The sequence below is a fragment of the Octodon degus genome, unplaced genomic scaffold (assembly GCF_000260255.1).
Source record: "Octodon degus isolate 3935 unplaced genomic scaffold, OctDeg1.0 scaffold00067, whole genome shotgun sequence".
NCBI lineage: Eukaryota > Metazoa > Chordata > Mammalia > Rodentia > Octodontidae > Octodon > Octodon degus.
In genome coordinates this window covers 8,144,211-8,166,813 of record NW_004524643.1, presented here as the reverse complement: position 1 = coordinate 8,166,813, position 22,603 = coordinate 8,144,211, and the positions used below count along the sequence as shown (strand labels likewise).

Genomic DNA, 22,603 nt, shown 5'->3' with positions numbered 1-22,603 from the left:
ATCAAAAAATGAAGAGTTTCTACTTATCAAAAGGCATTATTAAGACAGTGAAAAAGCAAGCCACATGCTACCAGTATATATTTTCACTATATAATATCTGACAAAGAATTTGTATGTAGAGTACATTCTTTAAATTGATGAATCAATAAGATGGAGTCAACTCCACGTTTTCCAATGAGCAAAAGTCTCCGACTGACATTTCACAAAAGATGATCCAATGTATCATCAGTAAATGAAAAAGTGCACAAATTAATTACAGACTGAGAAAATATAAATTAAAACCATAATGAGAGATGACAGGATGCCCAGGTAAGTCACAGGTAGGGGACTGTATATCCAACTATCACAAGCCCCATTGCAACCAAGTTGGCTTGTATTTTTGAAGCAACCCAAAAAGAGACTGAAGTAGTCCTTTGGAAACAATATATGTTCATTAGTGTCTGTGTCTTTCCATGGTTTTTTTCCTCTGTTCTGTGGAGGTCTCCTTTTGCTCATCACCCCTCTGTCTCCCTGCCCCTCTTGGCCTCTGTGGATGACTGGAGGATGGGCCACTTATGGCCAGGGGACAGCAGATACTGCTATGCTCCTATGAGCTGAGGCCTCAATATATAGCGTGAGGCAGGACCTCCCTTGTCAAGTTCTGGCCCAAACCTGCATCTCCATTCACCTACTCTCCTAGCTCCCCTTGCTATCCCTGAAGCCCTTTCCTTGCTGCCCTCCCCACTAGCACTAGGTCCACTGCAGAAGCCAAAGGAGAAGCTGATGTGGAGGAGCAGAAGAGCCACCTCTGCCTCTTATTAGCCCTGCCACAACCTGCACTTCTCTTCCTCCCTGCTCTAGCATCTTGCTCACATCTTGCTCACTTCCTATGACTTGTTTTCTGGCCTCACTGGATTATTTGGGCTTCACCTGGAATAAGCACACTGATGAATATTTTACCCTGCAAGTCTATAGCTTCTCTCCTAGCACAATTCAGAGAGAGAAAGAGAAGAGAGGAAGGGGGAGGAGGGAGGGGAGGAGGGAGGGGAAGGGGGAAGGGGAGGGGGAGGGAAGAGGGAGGAGGGAGGAGAGAGGAGAAGAGAAAAGGAGTGAACAGGAGGAGAGAAGAGGGGAGGGGAGAGAGAAAAAAGAAAGGGGAGAGAGAAGAGGAGAGAGAGGAGAGAAAAGAAAGGAGAAAGAGGGGAGAGAAGAGAGAGAGGAAGATGAATAGAAATAAGTAGGAAGAGAGAGAGAGAGAGAGAGAGAGAGAGAGAGAGAGAGAGAGAGAGAGAGAGAACGAATTTAGGAATGAAGCTGGGCCCTTTCAGGATGGCATGGTTGTAGATGAAAAACAGCTTTCCAAGGCAGGATACCAGGTACAACCTCACAGAAAACAAAAAGTTTTCAGCTCTCTTCTAGCAACCCCTAGAGGATTAGCACCCCTTCACACCCCCTTAATCCCAGGGGTCAGGCTCTAAAATTCTCAGCCTTGTCATCCAAGTTTATCACGCTGTGTCTCATGAAATCCCTTCAGCTGCTACCTCACACCAGCAGAACTGCGACTAAATGAGAAAGATGAGGGCTCACGGGCACCAGGAAGTTGCCTGCTGGTTCCTCAGCAAACCAGCAGCACGAGAAGTGCTGTCCCCCAGTCTGGAATTCTCTCCCCAGGAAACATGGCCACCCTCATGTCCCCTCTGCCCATCTTTCCTATCTCAGACTCCCCTTCCAAGCTCATGTGCATCAGGGAGACCAGAGACTCAGGTTTGGGACCACCGGGGTTGGAGTGAGGGAGCCAGGAGAAGCTGGTGCCAATCACCAGGATCGCGTGGTACAAACAGGGCTCAGGTGACTCCCGCAGGCAGATCTCTAGCCTTTCTTCACTTACTGAGGGACCGACAAGGCTTCCACCTCCCTCCCGGCCTCACACAGGGCCCTCAGGCTAGGTGTCTGTGAGTCTCAGCTCCTGGCTGTGGCTGCTAGTGGGAATGACAGGGGCGTGGGTGTTGCTCCCCAACCTGTATCCTGTTCAGTCCTGTATGAAGCAGCTTCCACCTGTGTGTGCAGGCCACTTCCCTGACCACGTACAAGGGCAGGCAGGATGGTGTTGCATGGCGGGGAACCCAGAGATCTGAGAGGGCAGTGTGTGCCATCTCCAGGAGGAGCCCTGCATGCAGCGTCAGCCCTGGGAAGGGAGGAGAGCAGTCAGAAAGGAGCGCAGAGCTGGGCCTGAGACGCCTGTCAACCACTGTCCAGTGGGAGCACCTAGCTTAAGCAGAGAAACCGAGCAAGGAAGCCCCACAGCCTTTACAGGGGGATCTGGAGAGAAGACAGTGCACAATTGTGGAACCCTAGCTTCTTTCATCTTCCCAGCCTGCGAGCCAGGGATTATCACTCCATTTTCCACCAGGGTGCAAAAAGACTAGAGGCTTGAGCAAGTGGTGAAACGGGACATCAAGCCCAGGCCTGCCTGCCTAGGGCAGTGGGCTGCCCACAGTGCGCGCAGAGAGCACCTTCAGTGCTGGGATGAGGGGTTTGGATTTTTCCCACTGGGAGATTGGGACCTAGGAAGGTTTCTGCTTTAAAGAGACACCGGGAGGACTCTGGTTCAGAAACCTGGGAGTTAGACTGTGCGATCTGCTCTGAGAAGCACTTGGCTCTGTGGGCAGATGCACTGCTTTGAGTTCCAGCCCCTCTGCCCAAGATAGCCTTGGGCCCTGACTCCTGCTCCTGGGTCCAGAGCCCACCAACCTCTGCCTCTCCAGAAGGCACGCCAGGCAGCCCGACTCGGCTGCCGCTGGCGCCTGTGTCCACCAGGGGCCGCTGTTGCACAGCGCATGGGGTCCCGCGGAGCCCTGCGGCTGGAGCCTGCAAACCCACCTCTGCGCTCGGGCACCCGCGCTGCCTGGCAGCTCCTCTCTTCTCCGGACCTAGGATGGACCTGGAAAGTAAAATGCTCTCCCAAGCCAGCAGGCCCTTGTTGAGCCTGGACAGTCCTCACGGAAACCTCAGCCTGGCTCTTCGAAAAAAGAGGAGAGGAGAAGCAGGGCTCATTTTGTTCCTGCCTTTTCAGTCTAGCCAGCTGGAGCCCCACCACCCCTCCCTTGAGGCCAACAGACTAAAGACAGCCAGAGTATGGGGAAGGGGATGAACCACATTCCTGGGGAAGGTTGCTGTCACAGACACCCCAGCGCCCACCCCACCCCCACCTTCGCTAGGCTGGGGAGGGTGACATTGCCAGTTTCTACTCCTCCTGCCTACCTATCAGCCAAAATCCAGGCCCAGAGGGCTGGCCAGGGGCTCTAGCCCTCTCTGCACAGTTTAGCCTATCCCGGGAATGTTGTAAACAAGTGCCCTGGGGTATGAAATGCAGAGGCCTAGGGGGATTAAACCCCAAAGAAGTGGGGGTGGGAGGCATCTGGGGCCTCCAGCCAGAGCATTCCCCAGAAGAGGTCTCACCTGGCACTTACAGACCCCTCTTCCCTCTAGGCCTCACTGAACTATTAGAATTTAACTCTAGCAAGATAAAGCCACTGCGCTACTTGGAATCTGTGCACAGTGGCCCCAGTTAGCTGATGGGGAGGAGAGGGCCCCTAGGAATGAGTGAAAATGCAGGAGACGCAGCCCAGGTTCTGTGCTTTCCAGTAACTGTCTTCTTCGGCCTCAACCTGCTCTTCTGTCAAATGGGACGAGGGAGATAATCATCTCTCTCTGCCTTCCTTAGAGAATAACTATGAGAATCAAACAGCACATGGATGAGGGAAAGTGGCCAGGGTGACTGTGGTAGTGGTGGTGGCAGTGCTTGTTATTTCTGTTGGTTTTGTTTACGAAACAGAATTCTTGGACTGGGGAGATGGCTCAGTGCAATAAGCACTTCCCTGGCAAGTGCAAGGGCCAGAGTTCAATCCCTGGTTCCAAAAAATAAAAATAAACAGAGTTCTTTCTGTAACCACAGGGGCAGCCGGCAATGGAGAGAGGTTACTGTGAAACAGCAGTTGAAGACGCCCCCAAGATGCCCCCACACCCCTGTGCAGCCCACTGCCTCCTGCTCAGGGTCTCTGTGTTTCCATAGCAGGGTCCAGGCCGTCTCCACCTTCTATCCAGGCAGAGAGTGGGGTTGAGGGAACTACAGAGCCAGGCAGCAATTCTTGCATCCTTCATCCACCTCCAGGGATTTTTATTTTCTTGGACTTGAAATTGAGCCTCCTCCTCCCTCCCTGCTCATCTTTAATTTCTGTATTGATTTTCATTAAACTCTCCCCTTGGCTCTAGCAAAGGGTGAAATGCTTATTGGAGAAAATAAAACAAAAGGGAAGGGGGAGGCATAAGAGACTGCTCTTCTGCAGCTAACATTGCCCATTGTCTAAAGCTGGAAGAAGCAATTACTTAGAACTATCTAGCAGCTTCTCTCAGGTTGTCAGAGCACTAGGCTTTGAGTGTCTCCATCCTCTGAGGCCCTAGAGCTTTGTGTTCCTGTCCTCTCAGATGCCCAGCCCCTCGCCTGGACCACAGTCCCCAGTCAAGCTCTGGTCCCAATCCTCCCAGCCCCTGACCTTCGCTTTGGCCACAGCTGGAATTCTGAACCAGAACCACCACAGACTCCCCTGTACTCAAGGTCTTTTTCCCCCAGATGACCATGAGAAGGTGGAAACAAAGGGAGCACAGGAGGAGAAAAGGGAAGGGAACACAGGCCAAGTGCTCCTCCATGCACTGGGAGGAGTGTTGGGAACTTGCTCTACTGACACTGCCTCAGCATCAGTGCAAGGGAGGTGTCCCTGCACACACAGAAGAGGAAACCAGGGCCAGAGAGAAGCAATTTGCTCCCGTAGCTGGTCGCCTGCCCTCTGGTGACACCAACTCTTCTCTGGCTCCAGCCATCCAGGCAGGCTCTCAAAATCAGTCCCCCTCCACAGAGTTGGCTCCATCTGCTCCTACAAGCCTGTGGACTCTGGGTCCCCACTGGTCACCTGGTTTTCATCTACCTCCACTGTTCTTCTAAGGTGATCCAGAGAACACTCTCCTCCTCCTCAGGGTTCTCCAGTTCACTGAACTGGGGGCTTCTTGGAGACTTAGAGCCCCCAGGCTGACCAGCCAGTAGTGGGGGGTCCTTCTCTTCTGCTTTCCCCAGCCTGTCCTCTAGGCCAGCTCTGACACTGCACCAGCAACCCCGGAAATGGGGCTCCCTCTGGTGCCTTCTGCAGACCATGACACCCCCCAGTGGCCAGCACTGCTAGAGGCCTCCTGCCTGCCACCTGAAGGGAGTCTGCTTGTCTCTCCTGCCCAAGGCCCAGCAGGACAGGGAGCAAGGGATGACAATCAGCCAAGGGCACAGAGAAGCCACTTCTCAATCTTAATGACCCCAGGGAAAGGTAGTGGTGTAGAAGCGTGGCTCATATGAGCCAGAGCTCAAAAGGGCCACTCTGGGAGGAAATAATGGAGCCTGCAAAGACTCTTCCGAGATGCCACCTTGCCTCCTGCAGCCTTGCCTGGTAAGTGTCTGTGTGTGTCCCCAATATTGAGCTTGGTCCCAGGAATCCTTTCCTGGAGTCCCGACCTCAAAAGGGATGGCTCTTTCTTCCAAGGTGACAGGGAATGAAAAGCAAGGCTTTAGAACAGCCCAGGTTGGGATTGAGTCCAAACTCTATGTGTCCATGAGCAGAGGGAACAGAGCCTATGACTTTGTAAAACAGAACTGTGAGGACACTTGCTCCAGCCCCACCCAGCTGCCCCCCTGCTGTACTTCACTGCCTCACTCACCACCGTGGGCTCCTCCCTCCTCCCCCAGACTATAACTTTCCCGATCCACTCACTTGAAAGCCCCAGGCATCAACATTGTCCTTGTCTCAATCATGATACCAATTGATTTCCACTGTGCTCTAAACCATATTGCTATACCTCTGCAGTCCAGCTTCCCATGTGGTGGATCTCATTGCATCCCCTTTAGTGACCAGAAGCCATGCCTCAGAGACACTAGGGAGAGACTGCAGGGTGATGTGCTCAAGTTCACACATGGGAGCAATCTGGTTTTGAAACCAGGACAGTTTTTTTCAAGTTCACAGGACTCCTCACTGTGCTGGAAAGACAGCTCTACACAGCTCTACAACAAATGCGGTGAAAGAATGTGTCTCTAGAGTAAATCAGTGACAGCCTCCTACAGTCAGAAAGAAATGAGTTTTAAAGTAAGTGACAACTTGGTGCAGAAGGGAAGGCGTGAAGACTGATGACTTCATAGGAGGGAATGGATGAGGCTGTGGTGCTTCTGAGGGCCCCAGGAGTCCTGGGAACTGGCCGAGCGCAGGCACCCCACAGCGAGACTCAAGAGGGCCGGGGCGTCCGGTGACTGGCTGGGCCTTCAGTTCCCCTGGGGACTGTGCAGAACTTAATGAACCTCTTCAGAAATGAAGAGGAAGATGAATTTCACCGAATCTAGCAAATTTCCTACTGCTAATTAATCAAGCAAACCACACGGAGGAGACCAGACCCATACATCAGGAAGAACGGTGGGAACTTGACATTCTCTAATTAGGTCACAATATTCCTGGTGAGTGGACAGTGGGTAAGAGCATCAGGAAAGCCTCCACACCTGTCATTCTGTGGGTCCTGTGGTCCTGCCTGGCCCTGGCATCTCCACCTCCCATTCTAAATACTGACCACTGTGACTGCCCTGGAGGGGGGAGGTCAGAAGCCAGTGCCAAGCAGCCCAGCTCACGAATAGTGACAGGTGTGAGAAGGGGCACAGGTGAGGGTGGGGAGAGGGGAAATGAAGGTCCTCCTAGTCATTTCTGGAATAGCTCACAACTTTCAAAACGTTATTTAGAGGAAGAGTGTAGACATTCAGCAAATTAGGTTTTGATTCCTGGTTCTGTGTCATGGTTAACAGCCCGGGTTAGATCTGACCCAGAAGGGCATGAATTAAATTACTCCCTGGGTCATTTATTTGCTATGAGCCATTACCAAGTTGCCTGGCTTCCCTGAGCCTCCTTCCCTCCTACAAGCCCTGCAGATGACCCAAGGGAACACGGCTGAGGTGAGGCAGAAAGGGAGGGGCTTAGCAAAGCATTCGGCTACGGAACATGCTAGATATTGGTAGTTACTATCTTTTCACCACTCCCCTGGCAGCCTCATTCCCTGCCAGGACAAGGGTCAGCAAGACTGTCCCCTAGACCCAGATAGCAATTGTTCCTGGCTTTGCAGGGTACGTGCTTTCTACTGTGGCAACTCAGCCCTGCCGCTGCGGGGTGACAGTGCACAGGCAAGGCTTAAACAAGCGAGTGTGGCCGTGCTCTAGTGACACCGGATGGACTAGAGCTGAACATCACATAATCTTTCATGTGCCACAAAATGTCATGTTCTTTCTACCATTTAATTTTGTAAAATATCATTCTTACATTTTATGAACCATATGAAAACAGGCATCAGGGTAAATTTGACTCATGGGCCCTAACTTGCCGGCCCAGACTAGCATGTGAGCTCCATGTAGACAGGGGACTTGGTTTTGCACAGAGCTGTCCCCCCAGTAGAGAGTATTCTTAATAATATCTGTGAAGTGAGTGAGCCATACACTGGTTCTATGAAAGAACTCACGTCGCCTCTCCTGGCCTCAGTCTCTTCGTGGGTACAGTGTGGGAGGCTTCAAACTAGAGGGACACATCAGACGGACTTGGGAGGCACGCGGAGCCCCTGCAGGCTCTGCAGCTACTGTGCTGTAGCTGCTGTTCCTGTCTCCCAGAGGCCCTTTGCAGGGTCAGCCTCACTCAGCCTGGCACGGAGGAACTGCTTCCTGAGGGCATGTGTCGTGACCAACCTGATGTGCCAGTGGGAGGGACAAGCAGTGCCATGCTCCACTCCACTTGGAGTGCAGGTTGGGGACACTGGCTGGAAGCAACCGGGTGAACTGGCCCAAGCTGCAGTGCTATTGTCAGAGTGCCCATCAGCCGAGCAGGGCAGTGAGGAAGGCTGGGGTCTGAACGCAGGCAGTCCCAGCTCGAATCCTGACTCGCTTGCTAACTATGTGACTGGAGGGGAGCCACATAAACGACCTGCTTCCTTGTTGTGGGAAGTCGTCACCACACGAGATACCCTTGGGCTCATGAGGGATATGCAGAGCAGGGCAGCCCAGGAAGCCTGCGCACAGCAAGCCCCCACTGCACGAGCAACCCTTCCTCGGCGGGCAGGGTCTGACCCCAGTCAGGGCCAGCCTGGCCTGGGAAAGATGTACAAAGCTTTCTGCCTTTGACGCAACATCAGAAGGGTGAAAATAAGTAGGATTGCTCCCTGCAGTCCCAGCTCACAGGATTTCAGCTGTAAACAGAAACCTTGTTTGTCTTCCCTGAATTGAAAACTTCTTTTACACTACAAACTCAGTAGAGCCAAGTAAAACTTCTTTCTACACTACTTATGCAGAGCTGGTGATACCAAGTTCTAATTGCTCTTCCTTCCCATTCTCCCTGCCAACCTGTCTTGAAAGAAGATGAGAAAAAATCCTCATCTGGCCATTTGTCCACTATCCAAGAAAAAAGATTTATGAGAGAAGAGAAGAAATTATTCAACACACGAAGCTATAAATATTAGACATATTTCCTCTGTCTCGCTATCACCACTGCTCTTCTATGCTGTCCTGGAAATGAGCACCCACATATGCCTGTCTGTGCTCACACAGTCAGACCATGTCCTGGAGTGGAGCGTGGTGAGTTTCAGCTTAGAAGGTCTAGGGCTCAACTGGGACTCTTCCACGTGGTAACTGTAAGTCCTTGACCAGTATCCTGCTCCTTGGGGCCTATTATTCATGAGTAGCAGAACCAAGGCATGAGTACTGATCTCCAGTAATCCTAGAAAGTAGGTCAGAAGGCCTCCAACCAGGCGGGTAGAGGATGCTCTGTCCACAGGGCTGGCATTAGTTCTCTACCGTCGTGCAGCATGGCCAAATTACTTTTTCATTCTGAGACACAGCTCTGTCGTGTGTACAGTGAGCAGATTTCTCATCCACCCTCCATCCTCAGCTAAGTGATTCTCTAAGTCCATGAGCCTGTGACCCTGTCCCAGTAATCTGAGCAGATTTGGAAAGAGGCAACATGGAAAGGCAAACAATCACCAGACTAGGAGTTCAGACCAAAGCATAGAAGCCAGGGTGCAGTGGGGATTGCCTGGGCTGCCAGGACCAGACTGCAAGACACAGATGCAAAGGAAGGGGAGCAGTTCTCTCACCCCATCTACATGTGACCAACTCAGAAGAACAGACGCCCCAATCCTGAGGGACCATAAACACCATGAGACACACTACCTCCTTTCTATGTTCGACATCTTTCCTTGGAACTTGGTTGGGAAGTTCAACCTCTGTGCTCCTGGCTAGAGTCCCTGGGCCCACCTGCAGGCTCAGACCCACTCACATCTGCAGGTAGGAGCAGCCTCAACTCTAGTACCTGAGAAGTGGTTGGGAGTGACTATAATTAGGTCAGGCTGGAGCAGAAGCAGAGGGACCCTCATTCCTTCTGTCCCACCCCTCCCCAAGCTCTGTAGTCCTTAGGTAAGCAGACCCACTCGCTTGCCTAGGCATCAAGTCTTCCTCCCCAAGCTACACCCTCCTGCATCTTGCTCCTTGGATCCCCCAAGGACAGAAGTCCTCTTTTGGATAGAGCCTTATTATGGGTGAAGGATCAAGCACCCCGAACCTTGCCACCACTCCCCTCCCAGTTTGCATTCCTTACTGTGTCCCATGGCTCTATGTCAACAACTTAGGAAGTGCTGAGTGTCCCTTTTGACCTCAGCAGTCAGGAAAAGTCTTTTCAATCCCTTCTCTTTTAACTCTGCATCAAATCCTAGCATGAATGTTCCCAGCAGCTCCATCTCTGACACCTGAGAGAAGAAATGTCTGAAGGCAAAGAGGCCCAGGTGACCACCAGACCTGGCCCTACCATCAGAGGGCTCAGGGGCCCTCGGCCAATGCCCTTACCTTCTCCAGCTGGTGAACACCTTCCTCCACGCAGCAGATGGAGGCCAGGGTGCGGAGTGCCTGGGGGTACAAGCACCGGAAACTGTCCTGCCGGCAGACCTTGAAGAGTGCCACGACGCCACCCTCCTGCCAAGAAGAAGATGTGACTGAGCACAGGACCTCACCAGGTGACTTTTCTGGGGCTGACTCAAGAATAATTGAATAACTGATACTCTACCTCTCAGATATGCCTCTGGGTCCACCCACACACATACACACATACACACAGTGAAATGCCGGCTGCAGAAGGTCCAAGTGGAGATGGGACTACCCAAAAGTCTCTGGGACTTGGGGGCCAGTGGCTAGGGCAGATACTCTGCTGGGGCTGGGGAAAAACACCCTCCAATGTAGCTGCCAGACTCCTCAAACCAACCACTTGGCAGTCCTGGTGGAACAGGCTGGAGCCATCAGAAACATTCTAGAAACAAGTCAGAGGCAGGTGTGGGGAACAGAAGCCTGGAAGCCCAGGCTCTGCTACCAACCGCCACCCGTTTCACGGGACAGGCCGAAAGGAGTCTCATTACATCACTACTATAGCATAGTCAAATGTTGGGTTGTGAGCAACTTGGCCCACACTGTTCCTTCTGGAGAAGCAAGCAAACATTTTTACTGTTTTTATCTCTGATTTTTATTAGCACATGTTTGCCATACATAATCACATTCATCATGAGAAATTTGTACCTACACATGATATATCTTCACTCTTTTTTTCTCATTTTCCTCCCCTCCCTCCCCATCTAGGAAAGCTGTTTCTATTTTGTCCTTCCATTCTCTCTTTTTAAAATCTCTTTTCCCTTCCTTCCCTTCCCCTGACTTCATCTGTATTGATTTCCATAATAGTTGTACCAATCTACATTCCCACCAAAACAATAGAAAAGCGTTCCTTTTCCCCCACATCCTTGACAACATTTGTTATTGATCTCTTGCTGATAGACAATCTTTCTGGAGTGAGGTGGAGTTTGGCTTAAATTGTATTTCTCAAGTAACCAGTGATGTTAAACATGGGATACAGGACTTTTTTTGTTTGTTTGTTGTTTAGACTTCTTCATCTGAGAAATCTCTGTTCATTTCAGATGCCCATTTTTGGCTTTATTTAAATATGGGGATATCTTGTTTTTGAGCTCTTTGTGTATGCTAGTCCTCTGTCTGGGAGTAGCTGGTAAGATGTTTTCCCATTCTGTGGATTGCCTCTTAACTCTGTTGATGATCACTTTTGCTATCCAAAATCTTTTTAATTCAATGGGATCCCATTGCTGATTCTTTGTAATACTTCCTGTGCAACTGGGGTTGTGTTTATAAAAGATTCACCAAGATTTCTAAAAGTTTTGAACTTGATAAATGAGCAATGTCTGGCAATATTAGTAAGCCATGCCAAATGTCACAGTGGGTTCTCTCTCTCCTCCTCTTCCTCTCTTTTCTCCTCCTTTCCGTCTCTCCTCACTCTCACTCTGCTTTGATATACAAGCACTTTGGATTATGAGTGGAATGAACTATTCTCACAAACTACGATTTTACCTGCATAGTCCCACTCCATAAAGGAAAACACTGAAGCCCAGAGGGGTAGAATAATTCATCCAAAACACACATCATCCTTATTTTTATTCTTTTACTTCTGCTTGTTTAAAAAAAAATTGGGGAGTGGGGGGACAATCACTCAACTCTTGAGTGCAAGAATATCCCTTACTATGGAAGGAGTTGTTCGTGGAAACTTCTTTCCCTAGTCCTCTGGAGACTGCCCAGTAGTGCGCGCCCCTCCAGGCAGGAACCTGGGATAGAGGAGGTCATCCCCCAACAGCCCTTCCAAGTGGTCACATTCATTCTGTAATGATTCCTGGAGTTCACCTTGCTTTGGGTACAAAATCAGAGCATCCCCAGATTACACAGGGATTCACAACTCCCAGCAAAGCTGTGTCAGCACTCCTGGTACGGCAGAGCAGAACGTTGACATCCAGCTTCTGGCTTTGCCTCCTTCCTTCCCTCTCCCCTTTGCGGGAAAGATAGAAGGACCTAGAGGAGGCAGCTAACAAGAACTGGAGCATGCGTTCTCATCTTCAGGACACTTGCCTTCCACCACTTCACTCCCAAGTCCAACTGAGCCCACTGCAGTTGTCCCCAAAGTGGAGCAAAATGTTATAGGAAAAGGGTGAGTTCAGCAAAACACTATTCTCCATCAGATTTTGGAAAACTCTGTCAGCCAAAACTGTATCCATCACCAACAACGGGCCAGGCTCTGTTCCATGAGCTCAGATACAGCAATGAATGACTGAGCGGATATAGACGGAGCAGCTGGCAGAGAAAGCCAGGCGACTCCAGCCCAGCATGTGTACCCCGAGTAACTCAACCCCAGATCTGCCTGTCCCCTGCCCCAAGAAGATAGACTCGTGGTCCCGTTCCACTAAGAGTTTTGTAGGGATCAAAATGAATTTGTCCAACTCTAGGCAAGATCAGAACTTCTGACATTTTATAATGAGCTAAGATTGATCACAAATTCTTATAGTCCTGCTTTATTGGGTAGGCATTTAATAAGAAAAATAAAAGCATCCCTTAGGGCTGGTAAACTTATTCATGCACTTAAAAATAGTAATAGTTATTAAATCTCAAACACTGTGCTGAGCACCTAGCAGGAATGCCCCATCCCTCATCCACATGGAGTTCCTGGTCTGGCAGGGAAGGCAGGCACTTTAGACTCAGATACAAAGCTGTGTAGGGGAATGAAGAAATGAGGGTGAGTTGTGGGGGGCACAGAACAGAGCCTCTCATAATCTGGGAAGTTTGTAGAAGGGCAAAGACAGAATCACTCTATTTTTAAGTGCATACTTTTTTATATATAAATTGTATTTATTGGTACAGGGTCTTGCCATGCAGCTCAGACTCATAGTGATCCTTCTGTCTCAGCCTCTCCAGTGCTGGGCTTACAGGCATGTGCCACCATGCAGGGTTTCAAGCCAGCAGGTGCACCCAGGGTTCTGGGGCTGGCACGACATGTGGTACCAGGGATCAAACTTGGCTCCTTCTGCTTGCCAAGCAGGCGCTTAGACTGCTGAGCTATCTCCCCAACCCTTAAGTGCATTCTTACTTCAATAAAATATGTCTAGCAAGAATCAATACACCTACTCTCCGATTCTTGTTCCTTAATTCTTTACTTCTGTCTTCCTACTTTTTTATGGGCCATCTGACAAGGGAGGGATGCATATAAAGACCAGCCTCAGAGGATCAGTAAAGCAAAATCAAGTAACTTTTTAAAATGAAAACAAAAGAAACAGGAGGCCTAAACTCCCCCCAGCAATTCAATTGGTCACCAATAGCCTCTCCAAATGTAATGAGACATGTAGATGCATAGACAGTGTATTTATATACCTGCATATTTATATTTCATCATATAAGTTGTATAAATACTATTTTGATACTTAGATGATTAATAGATATTTGTATTTGGAGCAGACAATGAAGAAGGGTTGCCAAGGAGGAGGAGACCAGAAGACAGGAGACTGTGGCAGCCTCTTATTTTGGCTCAAGAGGGTCTGAGACCAGCAAAACTATATTTAAGACTGTGGATGTATTTGCATCAGATCCTCGTTAAATCCTCTCCCAAGACTGTGAAAAATGACCTTCTTAGCACTTTTAGCTACTGGGACAGGAAAGAGAAACGTTTGGACTCAGAGAAAAGGGATCTGGTCCCAATCTTTGCAGCTGTTTCATGTTGGGTAAAAAGGGGGACAATGACAGCTACATGGCTGAACAGTAGGGGGAGCAACTGAGCTAATGGCTGCTGAAGGGCTCAGTGCTGGGTTCCAGACGGGCGACTTGGCTGTGGCAAGGCTTTCCCATTAAAGGTTGTCGCAGACCCTCCTGCAAACTGTGCCAAGGCCTGGGGAAGGTGAAAGGGAAGAGGAAGAAGGGGACCATGAGGAATGCAGATGGATTATTTCATGGCCACCCTGGAGTCCCTGTTCAGGATCTGAGGGCAGCACTCGCCCCACAGTAATACTGCAATCGCCTGAGCTAGCAGATCACACTGCTGGCTGGAGCTTGTTTAATTTTATAGAAAGCTCTGGGCTCAGAGCCCAGCTATAGAACGGCATGAATTATTCAGACAGGCTCAGGATGAGCTGTCATAAAGCTGGCGGGGCACTTATGGGGGTGTGGGAGGAATAGTAGAGGGGGGAGCAGAGTTGACAAAGCACAGGAGGGTGATCTATGCTCAACTCCAGGGAGAAAAAGGGTCTGCACCATTATGACAGGGAAGACTAGGCTTAGCCTTGGTCTTAGTGAATCCCAAGAGACTAAGGGAACAGACATCAGACAGGTTGTTCTACCCTGGAGGCAGCAAACACAGAGGAATGACCCAAAGAAAGACCCCAGGGAAGCCAGAGAGGCCCAGGAGGTAGGCAGCTGGGAGCAATGTCCCAATCTATCACAATGCTGGACACAGGCACTGAGCATCCAGGTGGGGTGCTGTGCAGAGTGCTCCAGGGGTGCCCGGCTTCTGTGTCCCCATGTGGCCTGAATGTGCACACATGGTGGCTCTGCTGAGACCCTCACCCCTTGGCCTTGCAGGCTGCAAGATGGAGGGCATCACTGCATCGCTCTGCTTCAGGCTCTGCCTACTGCATCCCGAGGACCAGAGAGAGACGCAAGAAGGTGGGAAGACTCGGAGGCAACAGACCTGGTTACAGTCCCACCTCTGCACTGAAGGATGCGGCCTTGCTCAGGTTGTTTGCTTCCCTCCTTCCCTTCGGGACAGGAACTGCTAATACATCAGTGGACAGTAGGCACAGGGGTGAGATACTGAGCAGAAAGCTCGACACAGTTCTGGAGTAAATAATGAAAGACACGGAAAATATGTGGGAGGAGGACAAAGGAAGTGGGCAAGAAGGAAGGAAGGTGAGGAGGAGGATGGGGAGGAGGAGGGGCTGCTGAGACTGCAGCACACAATAGTAACCAAGAGCATAGCCTTGAAGGCTAAATGGCCAGATTCAAATCCTGTCACTCAGTAGCTGTGTGACCCTTTCTCAGCTCCACCACTTGTACAATGGGAGTAGATGTGATCTACTGCTCAGGATTCTCAAGAGACTTAAATAAGCCTTTTTCTAAAAATTTTTTTGTATTTTACAGAAGGGTCTACAGGGTGTTCAAAATCTCTGTACTAGATCAGACTCGTAGTGATCCACCTGTTTACAGCCTCCCAAGAGCTGGAATTACAGGCGCGTGCCACCACACCCAGTCTCAATTGGTGTCTCAGCACATCCCAGGGGCAGGGCTGGCACTGCAGGCCCAGGGGATCAAACCCCCCAGTCCCTACCTGCTTGCAGCCGCTTTAATCCACTGAGCTATGTGGCCGGCCTTTAAATAAGCTTTCATACAAGGAACATTTACAGCATTATCTGGTGCACACTATGAGTCATTTATCCTCCCCACACACACTATTAATGCTACCTGAGCTATCATCACTACAGTCGCTACAGTCATCACCAACGTGGGCCGCCTCCGCCTGGGAGGACCTCCGATTTCCCTGTTGCTTCCCCACTCTTGCCTCCCTCCTCGTCCTGGCCTTGACCAGCCTCGCAGCTGGAGTGAGCAGGGTGATCATGGTGCAGTGCACCAGGAGCAGAGAAGCAGGAAATGCTGATTAATAAAGAGTACGGCTGTCCTGGGAACAAGCAGACTTTAGCTACTTAAGCTGGTAAATGAAAAGAGCATTGACCCCAGAGCCGGACAAATCTGGTTTCACTTGTCAACTGTCCAAGGTATTCGGTCACTGTGAGTCCTGGAGTCCTTATCTGTGAAACGGAGTTGCAGATACTGATCTCAGAGCAGTGTGTGGGAACAAGATATGCTAACTACAGAAAGTGCCAGCACACAGCCTGGCACATGGGCAGAAACTGACAGTCATTCATGCTGCGTTACTGCTGACAATTTCAATGAGACTCTTGTAACTCCCTCGGGCCGGCTCAGTGGGGACATTAGCCAGGTAACGTCAAGACCATCAGATCTAGTTTAAATCTTTAAACTACGGGTCATGGTTCTTTAGGGGCCAGGGCTGGTTTCAAGAACACAGGGGAAACACGAAGAGGGGGTAGAATAGGGAAGGTGCCTTTAAAGAGAAATTAAGGAAGGGAAGACAAATTATGGAAAATTTAGTTCCTCTGAGCCTTCTGGTTAAAAATGGAGTAGGATAAAAATCAAAATTGCATCTTTACATATTCCATAGAAACATCAAGAAAGTAGATTGCAGGAGTCTCTTCAATGTCATGCTGTTCAACTTCTTCAGTCAGGGTAGAGCTAATGTCCCTGTGGCTAGGCCAACCTCGCAGTGCGCTAATGGCAGCACCCCAATGAGAGCCGCTGCTGGTCTCTACCCAGGTCTTTCTCTTGTTTTCCACCACTGGGAATGCCCAAGATCACTCTTTACCAGAGTCATCCGCTGAAGAAACTGACTCTTCAGTGAACCAAACATCATCTTCGCTTCCACCCCAAGTGTGCGCCCTCTCTCCACTCCTCTGAATGATGCATGCAAATGCGGGCTTGTGATGCAAAGTGTCTACATCCATAGCACAGAGCTGAGATTGTGTGCTCAGGCCTAGAATGGGGCACCCAGAGCTTCAGAGTCTGTGGCCCCCCCCTCCCCAAATCTCCTTCCCAGGCAACACTAAACCTGTTTGTTTTCTAAAACACAAAACATATTTAAGATCCACAACGCCATTCTGACTAAATTTCACCACTTCCGGGCTTCAAATCCATATCGGAAGCTGAAACCCAGCCCAAGTTTGCCATTTATTTTGAAAGGGAAAAACTGATCATTGTTCTAAAAGCCATTGAGCTAACCTCCATTGGAAATGAACCATTCAACTGGTGCTGAGAGGTGGAAGCAGAGCAGCACACAGGCCTTGGGTTGGTCAAACCTTCCAACTGAGTGAATGGCTAGGTCCCAGAATCCTTGCAGGGGACAGCCCCGTGTTACCCCATACCCCAATACCATCACAAGTTTTCAAGTTAAATCTCAACTAAGGACCCACAAAAAGATGATCCTCAACCCAAGCAATAAGGGATCAAAAATCACCTGGAAAGTAAAAATATCTACCCTGGTCTTCTTGTAGATCTACTAGATTAGAATCAGAAACCACTAAATCTCCCTCATGGTTCTAATGGGCTTCCAAGGTTGAAGACTGAAAGTTTCTGAGTCACACTTTGGCTCAAGAATCTGAAAGGCCATGGCTTGAACCAAAGTCACAGCTATGAGCTCTGGACCATGAACTCTCAACTAGGGACCTGAGTTTCATCCTGGTTCCATCCCTTATCAGCTGTATGACCTGGACAAGTCTCTCAGACTGTGACCACAGCTACAGGATAACATGATGCCTACTTTATAGGATAATTTTGTGACTTAAAGAAAGTATGCGTGCAAAGCATTAAGCACAGTGCACAGAAGCACTCCAATGTGAGCTATTGGTATGTAAAATTTATTTTGCCCTGACCAGAGCTGACAAGCATTTATCCTATTCTTCCAAATTTCTTTGAGGGCTTAGATCAGTGACTCTCGGGTCTGGGCCATTCTTCAAAATTATCTTTAGATCTTGTTAAAATGCAAATTCCTAAATCCTACCCCAAGACTTCTGTACATCTTGGGTGGAGCAAAAGTATCTATGTTTTCCACAAACTCTCTGAAATATTGTAAAGCAGTAGGAGGGCTGAGAACCACAAAGCTATAATATCTTTTGTGATTGTGCCATGAGTCTACTTAAGGACCTAAAGTGGCTCCAGATCATTCACTGATTCTAGTGGTGATGCCATTACTCAAAGTGAAAGCCGAAGAACCATACAGAAGACCTGTGATCCACGGCTACCAACGGCCTAGATATGCTCTAAGTTTTGGGAGACCATCATGAAGGGCAAATTAACCAGGCAGTTAATGAATTAAAGCTCCTGTTTTTATGGAGAAAAAAACACCGTCTTTCTTTATTTCACCTTCCATATACATATTGGACTGCTTGTAGATATTTCTGAAATCGAGCCAGGAAGCTGAGTAAGGAATGTGTTTGGATGGAAGCCTTGAGAACACATTCCTCTGAATTTGATGTGAAGGCCATGTTTGCAGACCTAGTCCTCCTGGTAACACTGATGCTAACGATGATGGGACAGAGGTCACATGGTGGCAGATTAATAGATAGGCTCAACCAACAGATAAAACTATGTGAAAAAAAACTTTCAACTGTGTTTGAGTCGCCACATTTCTTATATTTATGATAACAGGATACTATATAGAATCAATAAATCTCTTAAACTGCTACATGCCAGATGGGCTTTGTCTTTACTACATCATCCTGTACTCACCAGGGACACCATAGCTGTCAAGAAGGGAAGACTATGTGGAGATGGGGACAGAGAGTTGTTTGTAACAAAAACTGCATGAAGAAAATGGTACAGTATCTAGGGATGCCAACTTTTTGGCTCGAGTATGAAATCACAAGGGCTCTCTACCTGTTAAAGATAAAAATAGCAGGGGCCTATAGAAGAGATGACTCTCTTAAGGTCACCCAGAAGGTAGTGCTGGAGCCAAGATGGGCCTCCTGAGACAGCTGTTCATTTCCACCAAACAAACGAGATTCCTCTTACTTCCCCCAGGCCTGCAACTCTGGCCCCTAACCATGAGTTCACCTTGGCTATGATGCGGCACAAAGGAGCACCTTCCTGGGTCAGGCTGAACAGGTTCCCTGTGGTAGACTCCGTGGTATAGATATTGTCCGAGGCATCGATTTTTCTCACCAATGCCTGAGAAGAGAGAGACACATACACACACAAGTTAGCTGGTTGCTCACTTCCAGCCGCCCTCTGATCATCATCCTTAATGAAATACCAGTGGTCTGATGCTTCTCACAGTTTTCTTGCCTCACTCAGTGCTCCGCTGTTGGACAAGAAGACTGTAGCTTTGGGGAAGACAGCAGTCAGCACAAGGTCTGAGCTATATTTCAGAGACATGTGGCTATTTCAAACCCCTATCTTGATCTACTTAATCAAAAATTCAGCTCTCAACACTGATGGACTCAACAAATATCACTGTGTTTTGCTCCTGGATCCTATAGCTAACAGAAGCCATCGGTTAAATAAACAGAAACCAAGTTGAAAATCAACGAATTGTTATAGCTATAGCCAAAGAAACTGCTGCTTTAGATGACTGTTAGCCAAAGATGAACCCCAAAGGTGATAGGCTTAGAGGTCAGGTCAACAGAATCACTCTACAGTAGCTTAGTACTTGGGGGAAATTCACATTGAGTGTACAAGCAGGCCAAAATAACAACACTGGACGTCCTCCCAACAAGGGGATAACTCAGGAGGAAGGCCTTACTGACCAGTGCTGAAGGATTCTAGGTTACTGAGGAGAGTAACTGGAAATGACCAAATATAGGACAAGAGAGGCCCAGGAACAAAAACAAATGGAAGTCATGTATAAATAAGATATGAAGATTATTTCTAGAAGAGTTTAGCTAATTTCTGGGAAAAGGCTTTCATTAATCTTAAAACTTACTTTATGGGTAATTACCTATTAGTTTTGGAGCATGTGACTCATTGATTATGAGTCCTACCTGCTAATTAATGCCAGTTGCCTAAGTTTCTCCTGGAGGCTGCAGATAAAGATAGAAGAGCTGTCCTGAAGAGCAGCATAGGAGAAAAGGCGACCTCTCAATCTGGGGGCTCTGCTCAGCTTCTTGTGCATTTTCAGTTGCAGTGTTCATTTTAACACGTAAGATTTGACTTGTTTTTAAATACCTTCAATGTGATCAAAAAGACCATTAAAACACCATGAGGAGCTCTGAGTTCTAGCTTTCCCTGGACACATTGGGTTGAGGAAGTAGGCTTGCACCTGGCAGTACCGACCTTGAGTCAAACAGCCTGAGCTCTGCCTGGCCCTGTCACGTCCAACCCTATTCCACAGAGCACATAATTTGATTTAGCTTTTCTTTGCCTCAGTTTTAAAAATAACAGTGTCTTCTCTTAAGTGATTATTCCCATGTCTTAAGGTTGCCAGTACATAGAAAGAATTTCTACAAGACCCCTTCTTTGTAGAAGCAAGATACACTCGTTAGCAGTTATTATTTTGTGACCTTGGAGAAATTTAGATGATCTGCCTGAGCCTTGGCTTCTCCACTTGTAGAAAGATTAAAATTAAAAGGGTCAGAGGTTCAAAGTCAATGCCTCTGCCTTTTTCTTCTTTTAAGCTCATGAGAATTTTTCACATGCCCAGCATGCTAATCTTAATTTTAGTGCTCTGACATTAAATGTGCATTTAATAAAACAATGTCACATATAAAAATTATTGCTCTATGTGTAAAGGATGCTTTTTGTAAGAGATTCAACATAAGGTAATATTAATGACCAAATTTTCACTGCAAATCTCTATAATGTACACTCTTCTTAGAATTCTTCCCCACTGCTGTTGTAAGCAGCCACACATGTGATACAAATGCTCACATGAAAAATGCAGAGTTTGTATTTTGGGGTCCTGTACCTAAATGATAATTACCTAATGTCCCTGATTAGTGTTTACACTTGAAGCAAATTAGCATGACACTAAACAATTCAAACTCAATGTCTTTTGCAATCAGCTGCTAATATTAGAGCATTTATGTTTGAGAATATATATAATATATACTATATATATATATATATATATATTCTCAGGTCAACAATTTCTGACACTGCCAGTGAAGTGGAAGATCCAATACTATTATGGGCTACTGGACTCTTTTAGAATATTTTGCTGAGTTTACACACCTATAATATTCAAATAATGGAACTCAACAAAAAAGGGTATACAGATGAATGTCCATTTTGTATCTGTGTACTTAAAGTGGTTAGGATAGATATATAGTTACATTCTCTTAATGAATACAGGGATTTGTTCTAATGGTGTTTGTAAATAGGATATCATGTCCACATCTAGTACAGCAATTAACCACTAGGAAGAATGTATGCAATGTGTTAATTATTGAAACTGTCCTACCAAAAAAAAAATAACAAAGTAAAAAATAAATAAATGAATAAATTCTACCTGCTAGCATCCAGCCTATGAAGGATGTGATTTGTACCTCTGGTAAAGGCCTCTCTGCTGTCACTAACTGCTTAATTTCTTTAAAATGGCATCTAGAATTATATAAACAATTATTGTAAAATGACAGTTTGTTAAATCTGAGTCATTGATGCCTATTATATTATCTTTGTACTTAACTGTATGTGGGAATATGTGTGTATTATGTATTTATATGTGGAATATACTATATAATAAAAAATATTTTAAGGACAATGGAATGCCCTTTTCTGACAAAACTAAACAAGAAAAGAGGATACAAATGAACAACCATTTTGTATTTGTATATTCAAAATAGTTAGGATAGATATTCAGCTATATTCAGCTACATTCTCTTAATTCACTGAATAGAAAGATTTGTTCTAACAGTGTTTTTAGACAGGATATCATGTCTGCATTTGTACATTGAAGAACCAGTAAGACAACAATATGCAATGTATTAATTATTGAACCGTCCTACTAATCAGATTTGAAACTGTCTCATTGCTATCTGTTTCTCAATAAAATTATTGAAAAAAATAAAAGTAATACATAAGTTTTCATAAAAAACAGGGAAAAGAGGAAAGGAGAAGCTAAGGAGATGCTCTAAACAAGAAAAATATGATATATCTTTGTCAAAGAATGATTGCAACCCAGTAAAACCTACCAGAAAGGAAGGATAAAGTCTTAGGAGCAGGGCAGGGAGATAGCTTGGTGGCCTAAGTGCCTGCGTGGCAAGTGCAAGGACCTGAGTTCAATCCTCAGTACCACATTCAATGCCAGCCACTGGCCCAGAAACCAGAAACAGCATTGTGGCACATGCCTGTAATCCTACTGCTGGGGAAGCTGAGGCAGGAGGATCACTTCAAGTCTGAACTGTGTATAGTGAGACCCTGTATCAGCAGATAAATAAATAAATATTTTTTAAAGCAAGAAGTCTTAGGAGCAGAGCAGACTGGAATGAGATCCTCAGAAGGAGCCAGGAAAATATGTGAAGCCTCTCTTGAAACTCTAGGTCAAGAGCCCATGTGCGGACAACAGAGAACCCTACATACTCAAAAGAGTACAAAAACATGGAGGCAGATTCAACATGGGGAAAGAGATAGAAGATGCTGTGGGTGCTTCCTACTCCTCCCATACAGAGCTGAGTTCCAATTCCACTTTCCTTAGAATGGGCTGGGCTTCATCTCTTCCAGACCAACAGAAGGAAGCCCGCAAAGGAAGTGGTGCCTCACCTCCTAAGACTGGGTCACAGCAGGCCTTGAGGCTTCCCCTTCCACCTCTTGCAACACTCTTTCGAGTGCCCTGAGCTCCCATGTAAGAAATGTGACAACTGTGAGACTGCCATGCTGCAAAAGCCATGTGTAGAATCTCTGTCCTTACTCAGCTAGGAGCAGCTCTTCATGGCGCTGCGCGTGTGAGGGAAGCGTGTAGGACTCTCCAGACCACTTACCACCTGGACATCACCTCTGTCGATGCCCGTATTGAAAAAGAAAAATCACTCTGCCAAGTTCTGCCCAAATTCTTAACCCTTAAAAACATGAAATATAATAAAAATGGATGTCATCATGTTG

The 22,603-nt window shown here is 47.5% G+C and overlaps 1 protein-coding gene across 2 annotated transcripts in view; it reads right to left on the bottom strand.

The window, feature by feature from the left end:
• Positions 1–22,603, bottom strand: part of Insc (INSC, spindle orientation adaptor protein) — a 138,540-nt gene that overhangs the window by 43,020 nt on the left and 72,917 nt on the right. For both annotated transcript variants that reach the window (XM_023719360.1, XM_004634904.2), the window contains exons 6-7: positions 18,623–18,736; positions 9,929–10,054 (exon numbers count right to left, since the gene is read on the bottom strand). In XM_023719360.1, the coding sequence (XP_023575128.1) occupies positions 9,929–10,054; positions 18,623–18,736 (240 nt within the window). The remainder of the gene's footprint in view (positions 1–9,928; positions 10,055–18,622; positions 18,737–22,603) is intronic.